The sequence below is a fragment of the Pseudopipra pipra genome, chromosome 6 (assembly GCF_036250125.1).
Source record: "Pseudopipra pipra isolate bDixPip1 chromosome 6, bDixPip1.hap1, whole genome shotgun sequence".
NCBI lineage: Eukaryota > Metazoa > Chordata > Aves > Passeriformes > Pipridae > Pseudopipra > Pseudopipra pipra.
In genome coordinates, this window is record NC_087554.1 from 11,851,095 (window position 1) to 11,873,302 (window position 22,208).

The 22,208-nt window shown below is 39.3% G+C and overlaps 1 protein-coding gene across 5 annotated transcripts in view; it reads left to right on the plus strand.

Annotated features, from left to right (window-relative positions):
* DENND5A (DENN domain containing 5A) overlaps window positions 1-22,208 on the plus strand; it is a 66,164-nt gene extending 43,956 nt beyond the window's left edge. For 2 of the 5 annotated variants that reach the window (XM_064657356.1, XM_064657357.1), the window contains 14 exons: window positions 1,354-1,485; window positions 3,074-3,226; window positions 4,056-4,160; window positions 6,389-6,473; window positions 7,828-7,912; window positions 8,908-9,036; window positions 12,173-12,294; window positions 14,169-14,314; window positions 14,859-14,977; window positions 16,161-16,342; window positions 17,215-17,297; window positions 18,551-18,674; window positions 19,486-19,654; window positions 20,403-20,827. In XM_064657356.1, coding sequence (XP_064513426.1) covers window positions 1,354-1,485; window positions 3,074-3,226; window positions 4,056-4,160; window positions 6,389-6,473; window positions 7,828-7,912; window positions 8,908-9,036; window positions 12,173-12,294; window positions 14,169-14,314; window positions 14,859-14,977; window positions 16,161-16,342; window positions 17,215-17,297; window positions 18,551-18,674; window positions 19,486-19,654; window positions 20,403-20,586 — 1,818 coding nt within the window. In that variant the 3' untranslated portion in view covers window positions 20,587-20,827. Of the gene's footprint in view, window positions 1-320; window positions 429-1,353; window positions 1,486-3,073; window positions 3,227-4,055; window positions 4,161-6,388; window positions 6,474-7,827; window positions 7,913-8,907; window positions 9,037-12,172; window positions 12,295-14,168; window positions 14,315-14,858; window positions 14,978-16,160; window positions 16,343-17,214; window positions 17,298-18,550; window positions 18,675-19,485; window positions 19,655-20,402 lie in introns of all 5 variants that reach the window. The other 3 variants (XM_064657358.1, XM_064657359.1, XM_064657360.1) reach the window with 2 other exon arrangements.

Here is a 22,208-nt window from a genome sequence, read left to right on the forward strand (position 1 = left end):
TGAGTTTTAGACAAATGGAAGCTTTGGGGCAACAAAAATCTGTTCAATTGAGATTTAGTGGCTACTTGCAAATATTTGTGCCCAGTGGAGGGCAGAGTTTACACCAATCCGCTGATATAACACCATGTTTTATTTTTTCCTTTCAGATTCATTGCTTGTGAATTTATTTTTATGTTGAATGCTTGGGAGTTCTGCATTGTATGATGTCTTCACTCTTTTCCTTTTATGTTTTGCATGCTTGCTTTTATTACTTCATTTGTGCTTACCACTTTCACTTTACATGGTCTGCTTGGCTTTTTGCTACCAACTTATCCTGCCAGCACCTGGACTTTTCCATGTCAGAGCTTCCGTTGCAGTTATGTTTAGACTGGGACCAGCATGATTGGCCCTTCATGCCCTCTATAAAATCTGTGTCAGAGCATTATCTGGTATGTCCTATGCACAATATGACTGTAATCATAGTTCTGGATAAAGATGCATAATTAAAAGTATATGTCATAGCTTTTTAGTGCAAGGTCAGTGGAGATGGTGGCATTTTCCCTGTTTGCAAGGATTGTCATGTTTGACAAATCTATTCACTGACATTTCAGTCAGTCATTATTTCAATGTAAGCTGCAGAGGTTACCTATTCATCTGAAATATATACTAATATGTACTAATCCTGAGTGCCTGTACAAGACTTTCTCCTTATCGCTGATTCACAGTTAGCTCTGCCCCAGTCAACCTGTGATCACCCGGCTTTCAGAACATTTGTCATATTATTCTTGTCTCTGAGGTGAAAACAATGGCAACTCCTTGATGACAGTAACAGGAGCAGAAAAGCTCTTTCAAGCAGAGTGGGTTCAAGAAACGATTTTGCTCAAAAATGCAGATGGCTCCCAGCTGATAGATGTTAGTAACATCTGCATTTTGCAACTACTTCCTGAAAGAACAAACTTTTCTTGTGGTCCCTGTGTAGACCAGTTTGCCATTTGAATAGCCTTGACCTTGGTAATTTTTACAAAATTTCATTTTATGTGAAAAAAATGACAAGACAATTGTCAGTGGTGGAGGGAGTAATTGAATCTCTATGCATCTAAATATCCTTGGCAGTTCATATTGTGTTTTTGTAATTCAGCAATGTCTGTTCTAGTAGTTGATAGACGATGTAAATGGGGATTTGACCTCTGGTGAAAAGTGTCTCAGCCCAATCCAATACTGGATATAAAAAGGTGCCTTTTCTGAAAGAGGATGTGTTCCTTTCTTCCTCATTGCACGGGGGTGGGTTATAAGGATAAGTGTATCCTTTTCTCTTGGCCAAGTAGTCTCACACACACTTTTGTCTGTATTTGTCAATTTTCCACCCCAAAACAGAAGTATATACAAGAAGCCAGGAATTTGGGCAGCACTATTCGGCAGCCCAAACTGTCTAACCTCTCTCCATCGGTAATTGCACAAACCAACTGGAAGTTTGTAGAAGGCTTGTTGAAGGAATGCCGAAATAAGGTAACACAGAGAATGTCTGTTCTCTTGCCCCTCGTATCCATCCTTTATTTGTATCCAATATGCTTGAATCCCCCTTTTCCTCCACCTGTTTCTGCTTTATCCCTATAAAGATTTTTGCATGGTGGTGAGAAGCTCATGAAGAGTATTTAGAAATTCTGCAAGGAGTGGAAACTGTCAAGCAGATTTATGATGAAAAGAGATTGAATATTCTGATAGGTCTTTGCCATCCCACTGCCCATGTCTATTATAGCACATTTCAGTTATAACTAATGAGACAATAATATTTCAACAAGTGAATAGTCTGGAAGAGGAGCTTATGGTGAAAATACAGCAGCTTTTCTCGTAACTAAAGGAAGCGAGTTAATAAACTTCTGAAGTGTTTTTAAGCACTTAACAAGATTGGCATTAGTTTGTAGACATACTTCACTGGTTTATATTTGACAATATATTAATCTGAAGTTAATGTTCATGTGTATACTAATACAATAAAGGGAGTAATTATGAAGTAGACACATTCTCGCTCTAGGTCAGTGGAGGTACTATAGCAATTACATACTAGTTTTCATAAAACTGTGTTTAATATGTGCATCTATTTCTGATTCCACTTTAGTTTTCTGTATGTATGAAACTAATAATAATCCAAATAATAGTCCAAATAATCACCATCGCTTAAGAGAGTCATATGATGGTGAAAATTCTTGAAGATAAACTTGGCTTTTTCACCATGGGAATGTAACTCTAGTGAATGTAGTGATCCTGCTGTTAGCAGAGAGAGAAATTGCCAGGGAAAGTGAGGGGGAGAAGCAGCTGGGGACTAACGTGGAGTTCCTAATCTCAACCAAGACTGTGCATAGGTGCCTAGGGGAATATTACTAATTTTTGACCTAGTCTAGGATGGGAAGAAAGATGAAAAATGTGTAAGGGATGAGTAGAACTGGTTCCCCTTGTCATTTTTCCCTCCACTTTGCTGTATGACAAATCTGTTGTGACTGGAAGACTGTAGTTTGAGTTGGTGAGAGCTTTGTTGACCAGCATGAAATTGTGCACAATTTGGGAGAATGTGGCTCATCGGGAAGCTCAAGCGGTGCACTCCAGAGCGGATTTGGTTTAATGCAAATCCCCCTCTGGCAGAACAGGGTCTCACAGGAATGACATACCCCCTGCTGCTTGGAGGCACTTGCGCACGTTCACCTCCCCTGGGAGGAGAGGGACATAGCATCCCACTCACCAGGCTTCCAAACCACCCAAGGCCTGTCTTTCCTGGCTTTGCTGCTGGACTCTCAGCTTATCAATGTGTGACCTGCTGTTCCCTTTGTTGGGGTTACTCTGTGAGGGCTGATGTGCCCATTTGCAAGCCCCTTTTTAGAAAACAGAAGAGATTATAAAGTGATTAACACTAGTGCTGTCCTGGCTTGAAAACTGGGAATAAAAGAAGTAGAGCACTGCACTAGTGCCAGCAATATATATACACCCAGTTGTTCTGCCAAATCTTTATCATGTGCTTCCTTGTTGGTTATTTAAAAAGTGTAAGTGGTCTTGGAGGTTACTGTGGAAAGAATTAACTCTCTTTTGCTTTGTCCTTTTTGAGACCAAGAGGATGTTGGTTGAGAAAATGGGTCGAGAAGCTGTGGAGCTGGGTCATGGTGAAGTGAATATCACAGGTGTGGAAGAGAATACCCTGATAGCCAGTCTGTGTGACCTCTTAGAAAGGATATGGAGCCATGGTCTGCAAGTCAAACAGGTGAGGAACAAATGTTCTTATACTTTGCAGAGCACACTTTCCTTAAGTCATGTTATGCTCTTCCTCTCTCTGCTTTCAGAGGAAACCTTTTGTGTGTATTAGATGGGTTGAAATACTCGTGTCCCCCCAGTCTTTTTTATGTCAGTTCCTGCCCCTGTTTGTCTCCACATTTTGTTCTGGGGGGTATGTGGAAGTGTACATGTAGATGTGTTCCACAGATGACTTCTTGGAAGACTCTCTGTTTAACCCCGGGGATTTTCTTTGCTTTGGTGGGTTTTGGTGGGTTTTTTAATTATTTCTGTGTTGGTAATATTTTTGTTAATGAGGTTGCATAGGTTGCAAGGCAGCATATGCTAAAGGTGCTGTCAGTGGGATATGGTGTGGGGAAATTGTTTTCATGAAGGATAATTTAGTTCTTCAGAGTAAAAATCTTGCTATTTTGGTTCTTTCTGAATAATGTAGGAATACTCAAATGATGTTTACAAGATCACTAGCTAGAGGTGTTGGGTTTTTGTATAAAATTAATAATTGTTTGCTGTGCTCTTCTGTTTGAAGTCACGTGTGGGTCTAGATGAAGTTGGGAAGGCCTTTATCAACTTTTCTTCTCCTTTGTACAAAGGAATAGCAAGGGCAGAGAGGATTATAACTTTTTTTAAAAAAAGAATACGCAGAATAAATGTATGTAATCCAGGCAACTGTAATCCAGTATCTCTGTTCCCAGCAACCCAAGCACCAGTGTTTAAATCTGCTCTCCTTCAAGCTATATAACAGTTCTCTATGTGAAGATTTATGATGTGATTCTCTCCCTTCCCTCTTGTATATCACTTAGGATAGAAGCTGTACTGCTTTCGTCTTAGAAGACAGAGCATCAGTATACTCTGCTTCAACTCAGATTTGGGCTTTTCAGACCACCAGACGGCCAACTCTTCATAAGGTTAATGCTTTGGATTGATTGCAGATGTTGGCAAACAGTGCTGAATGGTGGAATAAATAGAGTGGTGGAATAAAATAGAGGCCTGATGGAGGAAGTGCAGTGTATCTCATAGTGTGATCCAGAGTTAAAAAAAAGTAAAATAAAAGCACCACCAGTTCTCTGTGTGCTCTGGCCTTTATGAAATATGCAAAAGCCTGCTGTTTCATACATCGATTTTATTTTTCAATAATAAGCCAAGGAAGACTCTTCTTTCTCAACTGACCATAGTAATGAGGATGGCTTTCCTTCCACCAATCCCTACTTTTACCTCTTCCCTGCTGATGAACCCTGATAGTCCTACATTAGCTGCCTACTGATTCTGCCACGTGCAAAGGGAATCCATGCCTTCCATTGTCCTGAGCAATGCAGGGGAGTCAGATGTAGGATCTAATGGCTAAAGTAGTCTGGACTTTCAGAAGGCCTTGGTTATTCCCTTGCCCATTCTCTGTCCCACTGCTTTCCTTAGGCTGTCTTCCTTTCCCTTGTAGATACAGCTTGCATCATCATTGCTATTTGGTGAAGTTAAAGGAGAGTTCCTCGATGGTGAAGGAAGCGGGCAGACATACACTGCATGAGTTCTTACATTCATCATGGTTGTTGACATCGATTTGCTGCAGGATCCTTTGTTGCTGCTTTGTGTGATCTGTTGCAGTTCTCCTTGCCATGGCAGCTGAACACTGGACTCTGTGTGTGTGTGCATGTGTGTGTTTATTGAGAGAAGCGCCGTTTTGGATGCAACTGTTCACTGGTTGATATTTTTCATGCTCTCTTTTTATGTGTTTATATGATCTTCAATTTTGGCTTTCCACGTTGGATCTGTCAGGTACACACAAGACACAATGAGCTTCTCTGGATTTTTTTTTTCTTTACTACTGAACGCATATTTTTAATAGATTTCTCTCGACACAGATGTTACAGACACTATAGGATTTATTTCTTCTGGAGGCATACAAATTCTGGAATAATCCCTTGTGGCCAATAATTAGTTCTCTATATCATCTGTAGGGAGCTATAGGATGGAAGTGGTTAGAGATTTTTAAATATAGTTTAAAAAAATAAAGAGGAACCATCATTACTGCACCTCTGGGAAGGCACTTAGATGATTTTAGAAGAAATTGATAGTGCAGAATTGACAACTGTTACTTTACATGGTTTTTTTCTGCACAAAATTGTAAATAAAAATATGGCTTTATAATATGATTGCTGTCCTGAAATGCAGAATTGCAAAATCTTTACCGGGATTTCAGGTTAATACAATAATTTAGGAAGATGATAAGTAATACTAATTAATTTCCTCTGTAAGTTATTCCAATTAATGTGCTGCAAAGCCTCTGTTCACTTACTGCTGCCTTTCTGCAGCTTTGCAAGCTTTTGGTTTATCATGCAGAATATTTTAGGGTGATGCCAAGAATCTTTTTAGTTTCTGAGAGAAAAGATTTTCTCACACTCTGCTTTAAACCACCAGAGGTTTAAGAAAACAACATAATGAGCAAGGTGCACTTTTTAACATAATTTGATGGATTTATCTTTTATTTCCATACCAAATTCTAACTTTTATTGTAGAACTGGGGTATTTTTGCTGATAAGCTTTCATCGCCCTGCTTGTGTTTTGGGATGTCTTACTATGTTTGTGATTATCCAGGTCCTTTGCCTGATGAAAGGGGATCTTTTGAGGTTCTAAAAATTGACAGCATGTATCTGTATCCCTGATTTACCCTGAAGGGAGCAGGTGCACATGACTTGGCCTGGGTATAATGTTTTGCTCAGGCTGGCTCCATGCCTCTTGTCATTTCAGAGTTGGAGAGGCAGGGAGGGAAACACAAAATAGTGCATGTTACAGCCTCAGATTTAAAACTCTACTTGCACGTAGTGTTTTACAAGCCTTTGAATGTTTTCTTGTCATGTTAATGAACTATGAGGAAAGAAGTTCAATTGGCTTTTTCCTGTCACTAGAATCATTAGATCCCAGTAGTTTGACTCTTGCTTTTCTTTTTCAACCTCTTTACAGCTCCCAAGCACCTCCAACTTGTGTCTCATTTTTTATTTTTACCAGTGAGTTTGTAGGAAGAAACATATTTAAAGCGAGTTTTTGTCATGGCTGATGCTTTCAATGATGACTTAAACTTTTTTTTTTTTTTTTAAATTCAGCTGATAGTGATTTCTTTAACTAATATTTTTTTTAATTTTAGGGAAAGTCAGCTCTGTGGTCTCATCTGTTACATTACCTAGAAAACAGGCAGAGAAGAACCACATCAGGCAGCTTCAGTACCTCAGGTAAGATTGGCATCTGCTGGAAGAAGATGATAAAAAGCTGTGAGTAAGAGCTGCTGACAGATTTGCACCATGCAGAGTTTGTTTCCTTGGAAATACCCTTCAGTCAATATAACTGAATCAAGTAATCAAGTATTCTGTCCACTACAGGATTCATATGGGCCTGGTGTATTGGCTCAAAATATTCTGTGAAAATAAACTGGTTTGTACTGGGCCCACTTGTTTTGGGTCTGGTACCTGACTACCATGGTAGTCAGAGACCAGAAATAGCTGATGCTTCACAGATAGGCTTTTAAATGGATTGTTCCAATGTACCACCCTCCACGTGACACACAGTCACTGCATGACTGGCAAAGCAAATGATGTCATGGATGGGGGTGGAAAACGAGTATAAGCACATAAAACTGTGCTGTTCATCTCTAGGTTTTACATCCTTGCTTGAAAAATAACTGAACAGTAGGCTTGTTTATAAGCAAAAGACATTTAAGGAAACAAACAACCCGAAGAAACATACTTTAGTTTTTGTTACATCAAGTGTTGCAGTATAATCTCTTTCTAGGGTTATTAATGTAATTTTTAAACATTACTTCGTTTGTCAGGTGGGGGCATAGAATATAAATTTGGAGAGAACAATGAGTTTGGGGGAGGCAGTGGGTGCCTTTCATTTTTTATTTGAAGTTGCTGTAGGCAAAGAGCTGATCATTATTAACATGCACAAGATCCTGTAAGCAGTCAAACCCAAAGATTTGGAAAGTATTAAGGTCTCCTAAATGTCACTGGATTCATAGTGGTTTTGCATATGAGAGTGAAGTTACAATAAGTTTTATGCTTTCTAGCTTGAGATTGAGGGCAGAGGCTGTATTTAATATACATCTTGATTCTGGAGTGGAATTTGAAAGGTAAGAGTAATAACATTGCCTGAAAACCCCAAAATGTGCTATTTGAAAAGTAGTGGTGTTACAGGAGTGTGCAAATTAATAGATCAATAAGCACGTGGTGTGTGGTATACTGAGTAAAACATGTTAAACACTGTTTTCTGGTGTCAGCAGTGCCAGTTATACTACACAGGAAGAAAATAGGGCAGCCTTTAGAAAATAACACTTGATTATTATATTTGATATCATACCAATTTCAGCTGAATCTAAGCTCATTAATGTGTTGATGCTCAGTGTGTGCTGATCTGCATAACCATCTGTGTAGCATATTAGATTTTTATGTCATTTGGAGTGGAAATGTGCCACAGTGTCTTCACAGAGTCACCAATAATACAAGAGTGCAAATTGGTGTTAATTCACCTTCTTTTTTATACTGATTTGAAATGGATTTCTACTAACAAATTCTGTTCTTCTGAACCTAGGAATACTTCTTGATTCAGAAAGGCGAAAGTCTGATACCAGTCCAGCCATGTCACCTCTTAGAATCTCTCTCATCCAGGATATGAGGTGAGTTTAAACTAATAAAACCAACACAGGAACCCCATGAGATTTGCATACTTGTTTCTGTGTATACTATGCACCACACAGAAAAGCCTGTGTTTCGTGCAGCCGGGAGGGAGATGTGGGTAAGGAGCCTGCTGAACTATTTTAAAGTAGATTGTACAGCTTTTTCATTGGCCTTTACAGAAACGTGTTTCACATTGAGGAGATTTTATATTGTCACAGCTACCAGCTTATGAAAATACCATGACACAGTTTTCATATTTTTAAAGTGTTCTGTATTGGTTTATTTCCACAGAGATACAGGTGCAATGTATGTGTTTTCCCAGTCATTGCCAAGTTGGTAGTTCTGAGCTCATTCTTGCTTCTCAGTGAAGAAAGCAGTTTAGAGAACTTGTTTGGTCTAAAGAATGGGTTTGTCTAACATTGAGTACTGTAGTGTGAATAAAACCATAACTGCTGCCCAATGCCTTCTTTTCAGTACATCAAAAAACCAATATGCAGAACTACTAAATTAACCTTGAAGGGATTTTTCTTTCCTCCTTTTTCCTTATCAACATTTATTTTTTCCAGTGGAGAGGAGGAGTGAATTGAGGATTTGCTTGCCCTATTAAAATATACCCTTTGTGTCTTGTATGCAAGAAAAGCTACTACTGAGCATGCAAAGACAGTATTTAATTTTCCAAAGCACTCAGCCATAAATATTGCAGTGATAAGGTCCAGAATGATTCTTAAATCATGTGAGACAATGGGCCTGGTTTAGAATTTGGTAAATAGGGCACTGCATTGCAGATATTTCTGTTTCAGACTCTTTTTCTTTTTGAGCTAGATATGCAAGGATTTTCGATTGTACTGAATATTAAGGTGATTATGTTTCTTTTTCCAATAATTTACCTGATATTTTATGTTCTTTGCAAAACTTCTTCGGCTTAGCTTGGTTCAAAAGAACTGTCACATTTTGACAATACCTGGCAGTGTCTTTTTTTTTTTTTTTTCCCCAGGCATATCCAGAACATTAGTGAGATCAAAACAGATGTTGGCAAGGCCAGAGCCTGGGTTCGTCTCTCTATGGAAAAGAAGTTGCTCTCTAGGCATCTGAAACAGCTGCTTTCCGATCATGAACTCACAAAGTAAGATGGTTTATCTTGGGCAAAGCTTTTAAAAAAATTTAAATCTGTTCAGTTGTTTGGCTTCAAAAACCCAGGTGTGCCTATTCTCCCATCTGCTTAGCAGTGTGCAGAGGGCATAGAACAAACCAGCCTTCCAAGTGTGTCTCCTTATCAGTGGATAAGGAGAGCTGTTTGGGAATTAGGATTCAGTGCTGGGGTTTTCCACATAAATTTTTGCGTTTATAGCCTACTTAAGAACATAAGGTGAATTGCTTTCAGAATAGTAAAATATCTGCTATTATGACCCAATTGTTGTTTTTATTATTTCTCCCAAAGATTTCAAAATATGTCTTTTAATTCCTTGTATATGAAGTCAAAAAAAATTCTGAGAAGACCCAACCATTGAGTCGCAAAACACTATTTAAAGAGTACTGTGAGAAGAAAATGAGATAAGTACGTGACATATGCCAGAGAGGAGGATGTGAGTGAAAGCTGAAGACTATACTTCAGACTTAAACTCTGTTGAAAGTACTCTGTGCCAGGGCTTTGTATAAGTAATTATGTTGAAGGGCAGAAGGAGAAATGCTCAGCACAAGGACCTATATCACCTTTGGTGATGTCCAAAGCATTATATTACCTTTGTAAACATAAATAATTATTTTGTTAATAGTTGCACAGATCAGAGTACAGGCCACATGTAATACTAATTGTTTTAGGAGTAACAATTTGATGTTACTTTTTCTGCATAGGTTATACTAAATTATGTTTTACTGATAAGGTCAGATATACTGTTTAATGTGTGGAAATTAAAGCCATAGTAATTGCCGTTAGCTTTAATTGAAGACTTCTCTCTGGAAACAGTGTAACCTATGCTGTCTGCTCTTCCTTTTCTTCTCCTTCCACTCACCACCTTCCAAAGAATTTCTTCCTTCCCGCAATCCCCCTGAACCCCAGCTGCTAATTATTTGAGATTTGCCTTGTATTGTTTTATGTTGGACTTTCGGATGAAGTTGTGGCCTTCCTTCAGTGAACAAAGAAAAGCTGGAGGACAGAGTGAGGACAGCTTATAAATCTACCTGTATCTCTAAATTAAGGTTAAACCTCTCCAGTGAAGTCAGCAGTTCAGATAAGGTTATATTTAGCAGTGCTTGTCCCATGCAGAGCAAGTGCTGTGAGAGAACTTTCCATACACCACCACACTCCATGCCCTTCCCCACAAAAAGAGAAGAAAAAACCCAACTTTCTTAACACTGGCCAGTGTACTGTTCATCTATGAGGTAGATTCTGATTCTCTGGAACAGAATGAGACAGCAACAAAAATAAGTTTAAAATGAAACTAACAAGCAAAGGAGCAACTTGCACAGAAATGACGTCAATTCTTTGTAGTCCTGTGCACTTTGTGCATATTTAGATATATCCTACTTAAAGAGAGCTGTTCTAGGCAGCATGGTGTTAAAGTGTGTTCCACTTGGTTTTAGAGGAAGCAGTGCCAAGTCCAGTGAGGTACTAAAAGTAATTGTGCAACTTCTGCCATTTTGCAGTTAACAAGATTGTGTGGTGGTCTTTTTTTGAAGCCACTGTTAGATATTTTAATTAGCCCATTCTCTAAACTTGACATTTGCTTAAAATTATAAGGGATCTGTCATGTGTTTGGTTTCTTGCTAGTCTGCAAAGGGACTAGAGTTAGGAAAGAGGAGGAAATCACACAGCTTCACTGAAAGGAGACCTTTATGTGCACAAGGAAACTGAGAAACCTTACCTTTGAAAAGACAGGACAGCACATACCCCGACAGGCTCCTCATCAAACACATGGTTCAGATTGTTCAAATTAAACATGGACATGGGCACCTGTGAGACCTTTTGTGGGTTTGATACTCCTGTGGCTACAGGCAGGTTTTGTTGATTTAAGGCTCAGTATCTTTATTTCCATTGAACATTTCCTGTCAGTCTACAGCGGTAGGTTTGTTTTGTAGCTGAGAACATGTCTGTATGTTGATCATCACTGATTTGTTTTGCAAGTTTCTATCTTGTGAGTAATTTGCTGACTTTTTTGTACATTGATCAGAAATTGAGGGGAGTTATCAGGAGGCCCTCCTGGCAGGAGCCACCTTTACATGGCTGTCAGCATTTCTAATACTTAATTCCTGCATTTGTGATGGTTTGGATATTCCTCTAGCATAAGTTGGATTTTGATACATCTTGGCATGTTCTTCTTTTATGATTATTCACCAACACTGATATTATTTATTGGTTGCATAATTAACAAAAATAGCGGTGATTGCTGTGTTCAAGTGAGTAACTTCAAGAGTATTTTCCAGCCAAAATTTGCACTTGGAAGTTTCTCATTTGCGAGTCTTGCAGTGTTAAATTCCCTCATGTGTTTGAGTATTTTCAAGAGGTATATAGGATTGTTTCTGTTTACAGTGCATTCTTCTGCATAGGCATTGGTGTCTCCACTAATGAGGGAAGGCCACTGAGCTACATATTTTGATATTTCCACTTACAAGTTGCAGTTCTGTGTGGCATTACAGTCCTAGCAGAGTTTACAACCTAGTGAAAAGGAACAGCAGGACTTTAGGCCACCTTTGCATGTTTATCATTTTGCTTATGTCAGGAGCCGTGTACTGTCAACACTTAAACTGTTCCCTGGCTTAATGTGCGGGTTGTTGTAGGCCCCCTATATCCAAATACAAGCAGATAGTCCTAGTGTTTGCTCTGATGTCACTTTAAAAAGTGTCTCCTGTCTTATGTCATGTGCTGGAGAAGTTTCCCATGGCACAGTCTGCTCGGAAGTAACTTAGGAGGACTCTCTTCAGTTGTGTCATTTTACATTGCCAAAAGAAGGCAGATTTTTTTTCAAGAAAGTACAAAATCCCTTTTTCCATCTTGGGGTGTTTTTGGGTGGGAGAAGACCCTCAGACCAAACCTTGCTTTCAAGAGGTGGAAGATATGTGAAGTATTGGACTGATGCAGTTGGGAGACTCCAGACTTGCAGAGGTTCAACATATCTTGGCACATTAAACACTCTTGACTCTACCAGTATCATTTGTAATTGCTTGTCCATTATTCATAGTGTGCCTAATAAGTATGCACAATATAAAGCATTTCACTGAAAGCATCTTGTTACTATGACAGATTATGTGTTTTGCTTTGTCAGAAAACTCTACAAGCGTTACGCATTCCTCCGCTGTGATGATGAGAAAGAACAATTCTTATATCATCTCCTGTCATTCAATGCTGTTGATTACTTTTGCTTTACCAATGTTTTCACAACAATCTGTAAGTATTTGCTTTCCCTGGGACTCTGATTTCCGGATTTGGTGGAAATTCTGAACAGCTCTCAGCAACATACCTTAATGCAATTGTTCTGCTTTCTTTCCTGGGATCCATCTGCATGCTGTATTGCTACTTCTGTGATCCACTCTGGTGGGCAGGAACATCTCTCTTTCTGTGTCACCAAAGGCTTTTGTTTCTAACTTGGTAAAATCCATTTAGTTGGGGGAGAGTTCTCAACAGAAAATTTTTGGTGGGCTTGTTTGCATGATACTAAACAAGAACACTATGGGTTGTTCATTTTCAAGGTAAGAATATTAACACGTGCTAGGAATTAAAAAAAAAAACAAATTCCTTTGTTTCATGTTCAGCCTGCTTTGCTGCATGCCTGTCTCTGAGTTTGGGATAACAATGAAACTCTCACTGAGGGGCTGCATCAGACCTCCTCAACACATCGAAGTCCTCCTTTTCTTTTTTCTTCTGTTTTTTAAAAAGATGCCCTAGAGAAGCTTTTGAACTGTTGTTGATGCTTAAATGTATTACAGAGTTGTGAAATGATTTGTGTACTGTGACTGCTGCCACAGGACACAACTAGCAAGGCAAAATAAGGAAAGACTTGAGCAAGGCTTACGAAACTGGGGGTGGGTGGGTGTGAAAGGGCCCCTGTGGCTCCATGGTAGGAGCTGCCCTTGGTGGTGTGTTCTGATCCATTTTTGTGCGTGTGAAAGACAGGACAAACACACATCTAAGCAAAACAGCTCTTGGTCTTGTGGGCAGGTTCTGGATAATGCTAAAATCTGCTCTGCTGGATGCAATTAAATTGTCACTTACTTTAAGACTATCAGCACAGAAAATAAAAAGGGAAACATTTTAATTCATTCTTAAATGCTGCGAGCATTGAGCTTTTAAGAAAATCCAACCACCAAATGCTTTCTTGAGGGCACTGACAGCTGAGGAGGCATTGAGGGAGAAGCGTATTAAATGCCTCAGCTGAAAAGCCCTGACTGTATTCCGTTTATGCACTATAAAAGGAGGGCAGATAGCCAAGAAACACAGTGACCATTCAGAGAATTGGATTTTGTTTTAAAAGGCTTGTTAACAGAGGGCTGTGCAGGAGATGCTGGGCAATGGAAGAGCACTTGCCTCCTGAGTCAGAGAAGGGGCTGCAGCTCAGTCACAGATAAAACAGAGTACCAGAAAGCATTTGAGCATATGTGTGGTGCTATTTAGAAGGGAAAAAAGTTGTTTGTTCTTTTTAAAAATCAAAAAGTCTTAAAGTTAGCATAGCTAAGAGCGACGTGGTACAGAGAAACTTGCAGCACTGCAGTGTCTTTTTACTGAACTTACTCAGCCACAGTAGTGACTGCTGCTGCAATCAAGGCCTGCAAAGAAAGGCTTCAGTAACTGAGTGTGATTTGGGGTAGTTGTGCACTGGGCCTGCATACACACAGAGAAACAGGCAGGTAGGAGTTGAGCATTGAGCAGCATGCTGAGCTACAGTGCAGTCCTGGATACAGGAATACTGTGTCTTTACTTCCTCGTCTCTAAGCTGAGGACAAGTAACCATCTTCATGGCACGTTTTGAGGCTGGTAAATGAAAAAGGATTATACCCGTAGGAAGGCATGATTCCATCCATATTTCTTATTTCTCTTGACACTGTTTTGCTGTCAGCTTTGCTTCTTAGTGACTGGTATATATATGTGTAGATTTCCCCATTGTCAATCATTCCTTAGTGTGCAAGTGTTAGCATGATTAAATAGCAGCTCTGATGGTTTTTTTACATTTCATGGTACTGCAGTGTTGTTTTATGACTTCTGTTCACTAAAGAGGTTAGATAACTATCCTTCTTCATTTTTGTTATTTCTTCTTGTGTTTGCAGTGATACCATACCATATATTGATTGTTCCTAGCAAAAAACTTGGTGGCTCAATGTTCACAGCCAATCCTTGGATCTGTATCTCGGGAGAACTGGGTGAGACAGGAGTCCTGCAGATTCCCAGGAACATATTAGAAATGACTTTTGAGGTTTGTATTACTTGTTACACAGAAAATTATTTGTATGTTCTGTTCAGTTTTAAAATTCTCCCCTTGCTGCACCACCCTGCCATGCATTTCGTATCTTTAGTCTGTGTGGTTAGTCACAGATACTTCCTGTGCCTGTACACAGCAAATTTAGTCTATATTTAATAACCAAGGATGGACAAGACTGTCTTTTTATTATGATTTTGTGCTGTGATGATGGGAGGTGTTGTATCCTCTTCTGTTGGAAACAAAGAAGTGATTCTACTCCGATTTTTGAGTGTGTGTTGTGCAGTATAGGTAAAATTTAGTTGAAAAATCTAGTTCAACTGATATTCTCTCTGCTGATCAAAATAGTATTTAACAAAACAAAGCAAATAAACAAAAGTAAAGCAGCCTACCAGTAAAAAGCCCAGAACCAATCAAAGCAGTGAGAAATGGGAAACCACATTTCTGATTTTCTGTCTAGAGCACATTCTCTAATAGTTTATTCCTCCAACATGCTGCTTTATTTCAGTTTACTCTGACAAACTCTTTGTTTAATTTGCAGTGCCAGAACCTGGGAAAACTGACCACAGTGCAAATAGGACATGATAATTCAGGGCTGTATGCCAAGTGGCTCGTGGAATATGTTATGGTCAGAAATGAAATAACAGGGCATACTTACAAGTAAGTATCATCCTGATATTTCATGTTGGGTAAGTAGAATTTCTGCAGGGAGCTGGCACAGTAGGGCTTGTTTGAGCAGAAAGGTCTGATCTCCTGGGACTCTGTGTCTACAGTTGCTGCTACCTGAAGGCACAGAAAGATCATTTGGCTTCTGACATTAAACAAGTCATGGTTCTTAGAAAATTAAACAGAGTTTTCAGTTTGCAGATGCTCATGACTAGCCTCAGACTGTTGGTGGAGAAGATGAGTTGACTATTGCATATCTTAAAAATAATCTGCCTTGAGCCCAGGGAAGAAATAGCACATCAGAGCTCGCTGCTTAGCAAATATAGGTGGCATTTTATATTAAGACCAAGTGTTTTAAGTGTTATAAAGGCACCTTTGGACACAAGTTGGAACACAAGGGCTTATGAGTGTTAGAAACCTGAGTTTGCATAGTGAAAGTAAAAGAACAAGATTTACAGTGAGAATTATATTTATTTGCATTGGTACAGCATAGTCTGGTACCCTGTACTTTGTTCAGAGAAACTGTCAGGCTCATGTTGATGACAAATTGACGGGTGAGTCCACTCAGTTCTCCATGCCAGATCATTTGTAATTAAATGAAGAGGAAAGATTCTATTTTTGGATGCTGTTCAGTTTTCCGATTAAGCTGATTAAACTGACATCAACACTGGTTCAGAGAAAGAGATAACGAGTAAGTGAGCACGTGTGCTTTCTAGTGCTTCATTTAATATCCCAATTCAATAGAAGTATTGGTGTTTTTTTGGCATCGAAGTATGTGTTTGGGTTGTGGGGTATTTTTGTAGCTGGCCTGCTATGTAGTGTATTCAGTGAAAGCATAGGTGGATTTCATCACCCATCTATGGGGTGCAGTGGGTCTTCCCCTCCTACCTCTTTTTCCTCTGCAGCCCTCAAATCATGTGCTACATGTGGGACACAAGCAAAATCTGCCCCTGTTTGCCTTGCAGATCATCTAGTGCAACACTTAGCACAAACTTGGAACTGAAAAACTGTTTTACTTTTGCTGCCTGTGCTGGCAGAAGCCAAACCCAAGGCTTTGTTGCTAGAAGTATTTCTAGTAACAATACTAGCAGGATTTGGGTTTCAGGCCACTGCAGTTGAAAGTCTTTGGCATGAAATTGAATCTGGCTTGATCCATGTATCTCCTTGATTTTCTTAGATTTCCCTGTGGGAGGTGGCTTGGAAAGGGAATGGATGACGGCAGCTTAGAGAGGATCCTGGTGGGAGAGTTGCTGACTTCGCACACGGAGGCTGATGAGCGTCAGTGCCGGACCCCTCCCCTGCAGCAGTCACCAAGCATGATCAGAAGATTTGTCACTATATCACCCAACAATAAGCCAAGTGAGTGCTGGGCTTGTCCTGTCTCGGACTGGTCTGCATCATCTGCTGAGGGCAGCTGCTTGCATACAGAGCTGTAGGTTTTCTTATCTTTTAGAACTGTGGCTTGGAGGGGACCTGTGAAACTTCACTTAGCCCAACCCCCTGCTCAAAATCCAGCTAACTTCCAAATTACAATCCTGAACAACCTGTTGTGTCTGCTCAAGTTTTGAATGTCTGTAAGGATGGGAGGAAGGTGTCCCTGTACTCCTGGTCTAGTGCTTAGCTGCCCCTCTGGTGTTTTCTGTATTGTCTTTCATTTGTGGAATGAATGCTATGGAGGAAGGTAGAAATTTGCTGCCCTCTCCCTGTCTATCCCTTGTGAATGGAAAAGCTTGCTAGTATTTTCTCTTCATGGACTTAATTCTGTTTGTTTTCTGTTGAGATCACTCTTCTGGAGTGGTCTTATTGTTAAAGTAGGTGGTTACCTTGCTCCCAAGGTTACTTGGGTTTACAGCAAAACTATCACAGGAAGTATTTCCAGGATGCCCAGATTTGCTGGTTCTAATCAAATCACAACTCCTTTTCTTAGCTTTAGGTTCTGGTCTGAATGAAAATTCACATAATATGTGAAAGCCCTTTCCACCTGTTGTATTGGAACACCACGGTGTTAACTTCAATATAAAACCAAACCATCTCCATTTCTACTCCTTCAACAGTAAATAAAAATAGAGTTTGGTTTCCATTATGCGCAGTCCTGCTTTGTTTCACTAACAGCCTAAGTTATACTGGTTCATGCTCCTCTTCTCTGTTTTATGGTAGGCCTTATCCCTCACGCACACATACAATTTCTGAAGCTGTAGAAAAGTAACAGGATATATTTTTGTGTTTTGCAGAGTTAAATACTGGTCAGATCCAAGAAGCTATTGGTGAAGCTGTTAATGGGATTGTCAAGCATTTCCACAAGCCAGAGAAGGAGGTGAGGAGTTGTTGTCTGGGTAATGGCACCCCTGTTGTAAAACTGGTATTAGTAAGCATAGGAGAATATATAACAGAAATAAGTAAACTGAATGAACAGCCATCTGTTTGAAAATTCCTTAAGTGGAGATAAAAAATGGGATACTGAGACTACACTGCTGAAACAGTATAGCCTCAAATACCTCTGTTTTGCTGCAAACTGGAGCATTCTGTTAAATTAAATGTTAACATTCTGGTATTGGAATTTGTGTTATTAGGCAAATTCTGCCACGGATTCTACCCATACCACTGTCAAGAATACGGCCTCCTGTTTAGTTTGTTCTGAATTAACTGACATTTTACATCTGCATTGAGTTCTGAGTAGGTTTTGAATGTCTGGTTTGCGTTATCTTGCTATTTAAAATGTGAAAACCCACAGGCCACTTTAAAAAAAAAAATAAAAGAAAAGAAACAAAAAAGACCTCCCTGTGAACACCCACACCCCCCAGGCAAGTGAAGCAGAAGTGCTCTTAAATACTCTGGTACACTTCTACATCACACAGGCAATCGACTGACACAGCAGTGATTTCCTGAAACAAATCTAGGTAGAATGTCTCTGTCAGACCATCCCAGTCAGTCCAGCCCTCGTGAGCCAGAATGAGCAGTGCTGGCTCTGTATGGGTGGCTCTTGAAAGTCACTAATTTTTTACAAATAAGTCCTCCCATTCCTACTGCACCCATCTTCTAAGTTCAGTGTAATTCTGATTGATGATCACGTTGACACAATAATCTCAAGTGGTCATGCACTGGTTTTGAAAAATAGAATTTACCATTGTGTTCTAAAGAAGAATTTAATTTTTTTCAGAGCATTGAATGCTGTTTTTGTTGGTAAGCAAACAGTCAGGGGCACCTGCTACAATGGATCTGTGATCTTTATTACTTAAGGAAGAAAATTCTTTCTTAATGTCCTGTGCAGTGGTCATTATTACAGGTAAAACCTGCTCATTATCTTGGCCTTCTTGAGTCTTCATTAGAGGATGATGATTAGACCCCGACACTGCTTTCTTCGGCCTCATTCTTAGAGAGATCAATACATTTTTGAGTGCTCAGGACTTGTGAGAACTGGGCCATCCTGTCTGGGGTCACTGTTTAACAACAGACTGTTATGTTTAGGCATCTGTTTATTTAAAAACTTACTAGATGCATGAGACACTTGTGTCCCAGACTTCCAAACTGAGGTACTAAGAGTGTGTGCTTTCTGTGTGTGCTTGGCAGAGAGGCAGTCTGACACTGCTGCTGTGTGGAGAAAGTGGACTTGTTTCAGCTCTCGAGCAGGTGTTTCAGCATGGATTTAAATCACCAAGACTCTTCAAAAATGTCTTTATTTGGGATTTTTTAGGTAAGTGGGAGGAAGACATACCAGAGCCTGTTTGTGTCTTTGAAATACATCCATCTGTGCTCCTTATCATCGCTGCTGTGTCTCAGCTGGTGTGAACAGCACAGTTCTTGGAGGCATCTCAGCAGCTGAATTCCCATGAGAGCTCTTACCTCCTTCTAGTGTTGAGAGAAAAAGCCTCTGCCTTCTGCCAAAGTTGTCACTGTACTTAATGCAGTAACTGGGCTTTTTCCTTCTAGCAGAATAGTGTAAAACAAACTTTCTTACTGAGTAAGAGTTATATAAATAAGGTGATGAATTGACATATGGTAACCTTGTTCTTAATTGAGCATAGTGAAAGCAATAAATCACACTTCTAAGAAGTTGAGTTGCCTTATAAAGCACCAACAGATGGATCTAGTGCTGTTGATACTTACTGGACATTGTAATAAAGGGGTTGTAAGCATACATTTTTTACATAGTGGTCTAGATCCTTTGACATAGAGCTGTATAAATGAACTGAGTTCACAAACACCTTTTAGAAAAGGAATTATTTTGAGTAGTGTTTCTGTGTTTTGAGTAGGTACCTTGACATCACTGTTCTCCTTATAGGATCGTTTTACTGTAGCACTCAAAATTCAATAGCTACATGAACCTCTTCATCACTGTTTAGAGGGAGGGAAGTGAGGGAACACAAGACTGAATCAAACAGAAAAAAACAATACCTACATGTAATCATTCAGGATACTCATGGATGAGCTTTGAATCTAGGCCTTTCAACTTTTTCTCCTATATGCACTGTTGAAACTTCATTACCTCTCACCATTCTTTTAAGAAAAAGCACAAACATACTATGAGACCCTTGAGCAGAATGAGATGGTCCCAGAAGAGAACTGGCAGACAAGGGCCAGGAATTTCTGTCGCTTTATCACTGCTATCAACAACACCCCAAGAAACATTGGGAAGGATGGCAAGTTTCAGATGCTGGTGTGTCTTGGAGCCAGGTATAAAGAAACTTCTTTATTATTATTATTATTGTTGTTGTTGTTGTTATTGATATTTTAATAAAATTAAAAGGATGCTGCATATTAGTAACGTAAATCCATGCAACTGATGGGTTGGACAGTTTGACTACTACTTATATAGCAGTCTTTGATGTAACTGGGGAAACATCAAGTGAATCCTGCCCTGACTGAGTTCTTAGGCACATGAAGTGTGAGATACCTGAGACAGGAAACTGCATAGCCCAAAAAGCTGAGCAGCTGAACCAAGAGAGAAAGGTAGCAGGCTGGTGTGAGTAGTCTCCCTCTCATGTACAGGTAACAAAGTTGAAAGATAGAATCAGAACATCATCCATCAGGGAGACCTCTCCAGTTAATGGTTGGGTGAATTCCCCACCTTCTGCCTACTTGCTGTCAGAGGTGGGTAGGAAAGAAGCTGGGACCACCTAGAAACCTCTTGCCACAAAGACAATAGAACAGAGTGGTGACTTTGGTCCTGCTTGGGACTTCTGGGTCTCTTGGGAACCCTGTCTTGATGTGAGGGGTGGAAAACCTAGAAATGTGTCTGTTATGGATGCTCCCTACTTAAACAGGTTCCACAGACAGTTACTTCCTCTTCCCTGTCTTATAAAAGTAAGTGGAAAAGGCGGTAGGTCTGCTTAGAGGCAAAGAATAGAAATCATGTCTGTGCAGAAGCAAAATTAACTTGGCTTTGTTTTTATTTCCAAACTGCAAATTGCCACCTTGTCAGAGACCACCTTTTGCACCACTGGATCGCCCTGCTTGCAGACTGCCCAATTACAGCACAGATGTACGAAGAGATAGCGCTGATCAAGGATCACACGCTGGTGAATTCTTTGATTCGAGTGCTGCAGACCTTGCAGGAGTTCAACATCACGCTGGAGGCATCTCTCGTCAAAGGAATCGACATTTGACCTCTCGTCCCACAGGAAAAACTGTCTTTACAAAAACAAAAAAAAGCAACAAGGAGTGAATCTCGTTAGTATGCAAAAGTTCTGTCTTGCCAGTACATTGTATCGTGGACTCGTTCATGGCCCAAAAATGCAACTTTGACTTTTCTTGAAGGAAACTCCAAAAACAGTACAGGCAAATGGATAGAAGCTGTAAACTCAATGTAAAAAAGAGGATTTTGGTATAAATCTATTTTAGAGTTTATTTGCTGATTTGCTTTTTACACACTTTCATGTGAAAGAGATAGAGATGAGTATTGTGCAGCTTATTTTAAAGCTGCAGTATTTCCTTGCCATAGAAAATGTGCAGTGAGCCTTTCAGCATTCTGTGAACTTGCCTTCAGATATGCTGTATGTCATAAACCCCAATGTATACACTCCATTTCTGCTGAGAAGGTCATTCTATAGTTTTTAAACTAATATTTTATATATTAACATTATTACCAATGTTTGATTTTTAACGTATTGGGTCATGTTCTGCTGCAAGGGAACTACAGATCTGATGTGTGCTTTTTTTTTTTAATAGCTCCAAAGCACTGATTAGTCAGCAATTATTTTTTTCCTTTATTTTTGTTGTCAGTATTATTTTTAGTGAAATCCAGGAGACTGAACCATGAAATGTCCAGAGATCAAAGTAATATTTTTCATATTGGTACGTAATTGCACAGAAGAAGAAATTAAGTCTGTTTTTTAACTGATGTTTTTTATTTATTTAACCTATCATTGTGTTTTGTAAGTTTGTCTTTAAGAAAAAAAGTCTATGATACAACTGGCTAAATTATGTTGCAATTCAGATTTTACAGTGTAGCCCACTTAAATGAAAAACCTGGAATAATTGTTCGTAACACAAAAATGTTTTCACTTAAACCAGCCTTTTGAAGTTTGGTATATGGTTGCTGCTGGTAATTCTCTTAACTGCTAATAAAGAGGGACACGAGTTCCCCAAATGCCAGATGACTAAATAAATATGGTTATGCCCCCCCCCCCGAAATAATAATGGTATACCTTACTAACAGATATAAGGATTCCTTAATGTTTCTGAAAAGACAGTGAGTATTAAGGCTTTTTCTTTTCTTTTTGAATGCATATGTCTTAGATCCTGTTGTCACAGTCTGCTTCATTTGAGATGCTTTGTTTTTAGCAGAGAAAGCTTTACTCCATTTCTACTATAAAACACAAACATTTCGAAAGCTTAATTTATTGGAGATCTGGAACTTGGCAAATGCCTAAAGGCATCTCTGTTCATTTGAATCCTCTGATAAAAATCTCTTTGAAATGAATATGTGACTTAAGAACAGGCTGATTTATCAGCATCACAAATTACTGTACGGAAGTTCAGGGCTGTGTATTTAAGAGGTCTCCACTGTATAAACTTATCTCAGTATTGTCTCTCTTTTGAGAAGCAGAGTCCAAGTTTTTTTTGTTCATACAATGTTGTAGCACTTTTTCTTTACCTACAGCTTAGTCACATCTTGTGATAGTTTTACTTCCATAATTTATGAGTATAGCACATGTATTAAATTTTGACTATTTTTACTTTTGTCCTATTTATTTCATTATTAAACGGAGAAGTTCCTTTGTCACTA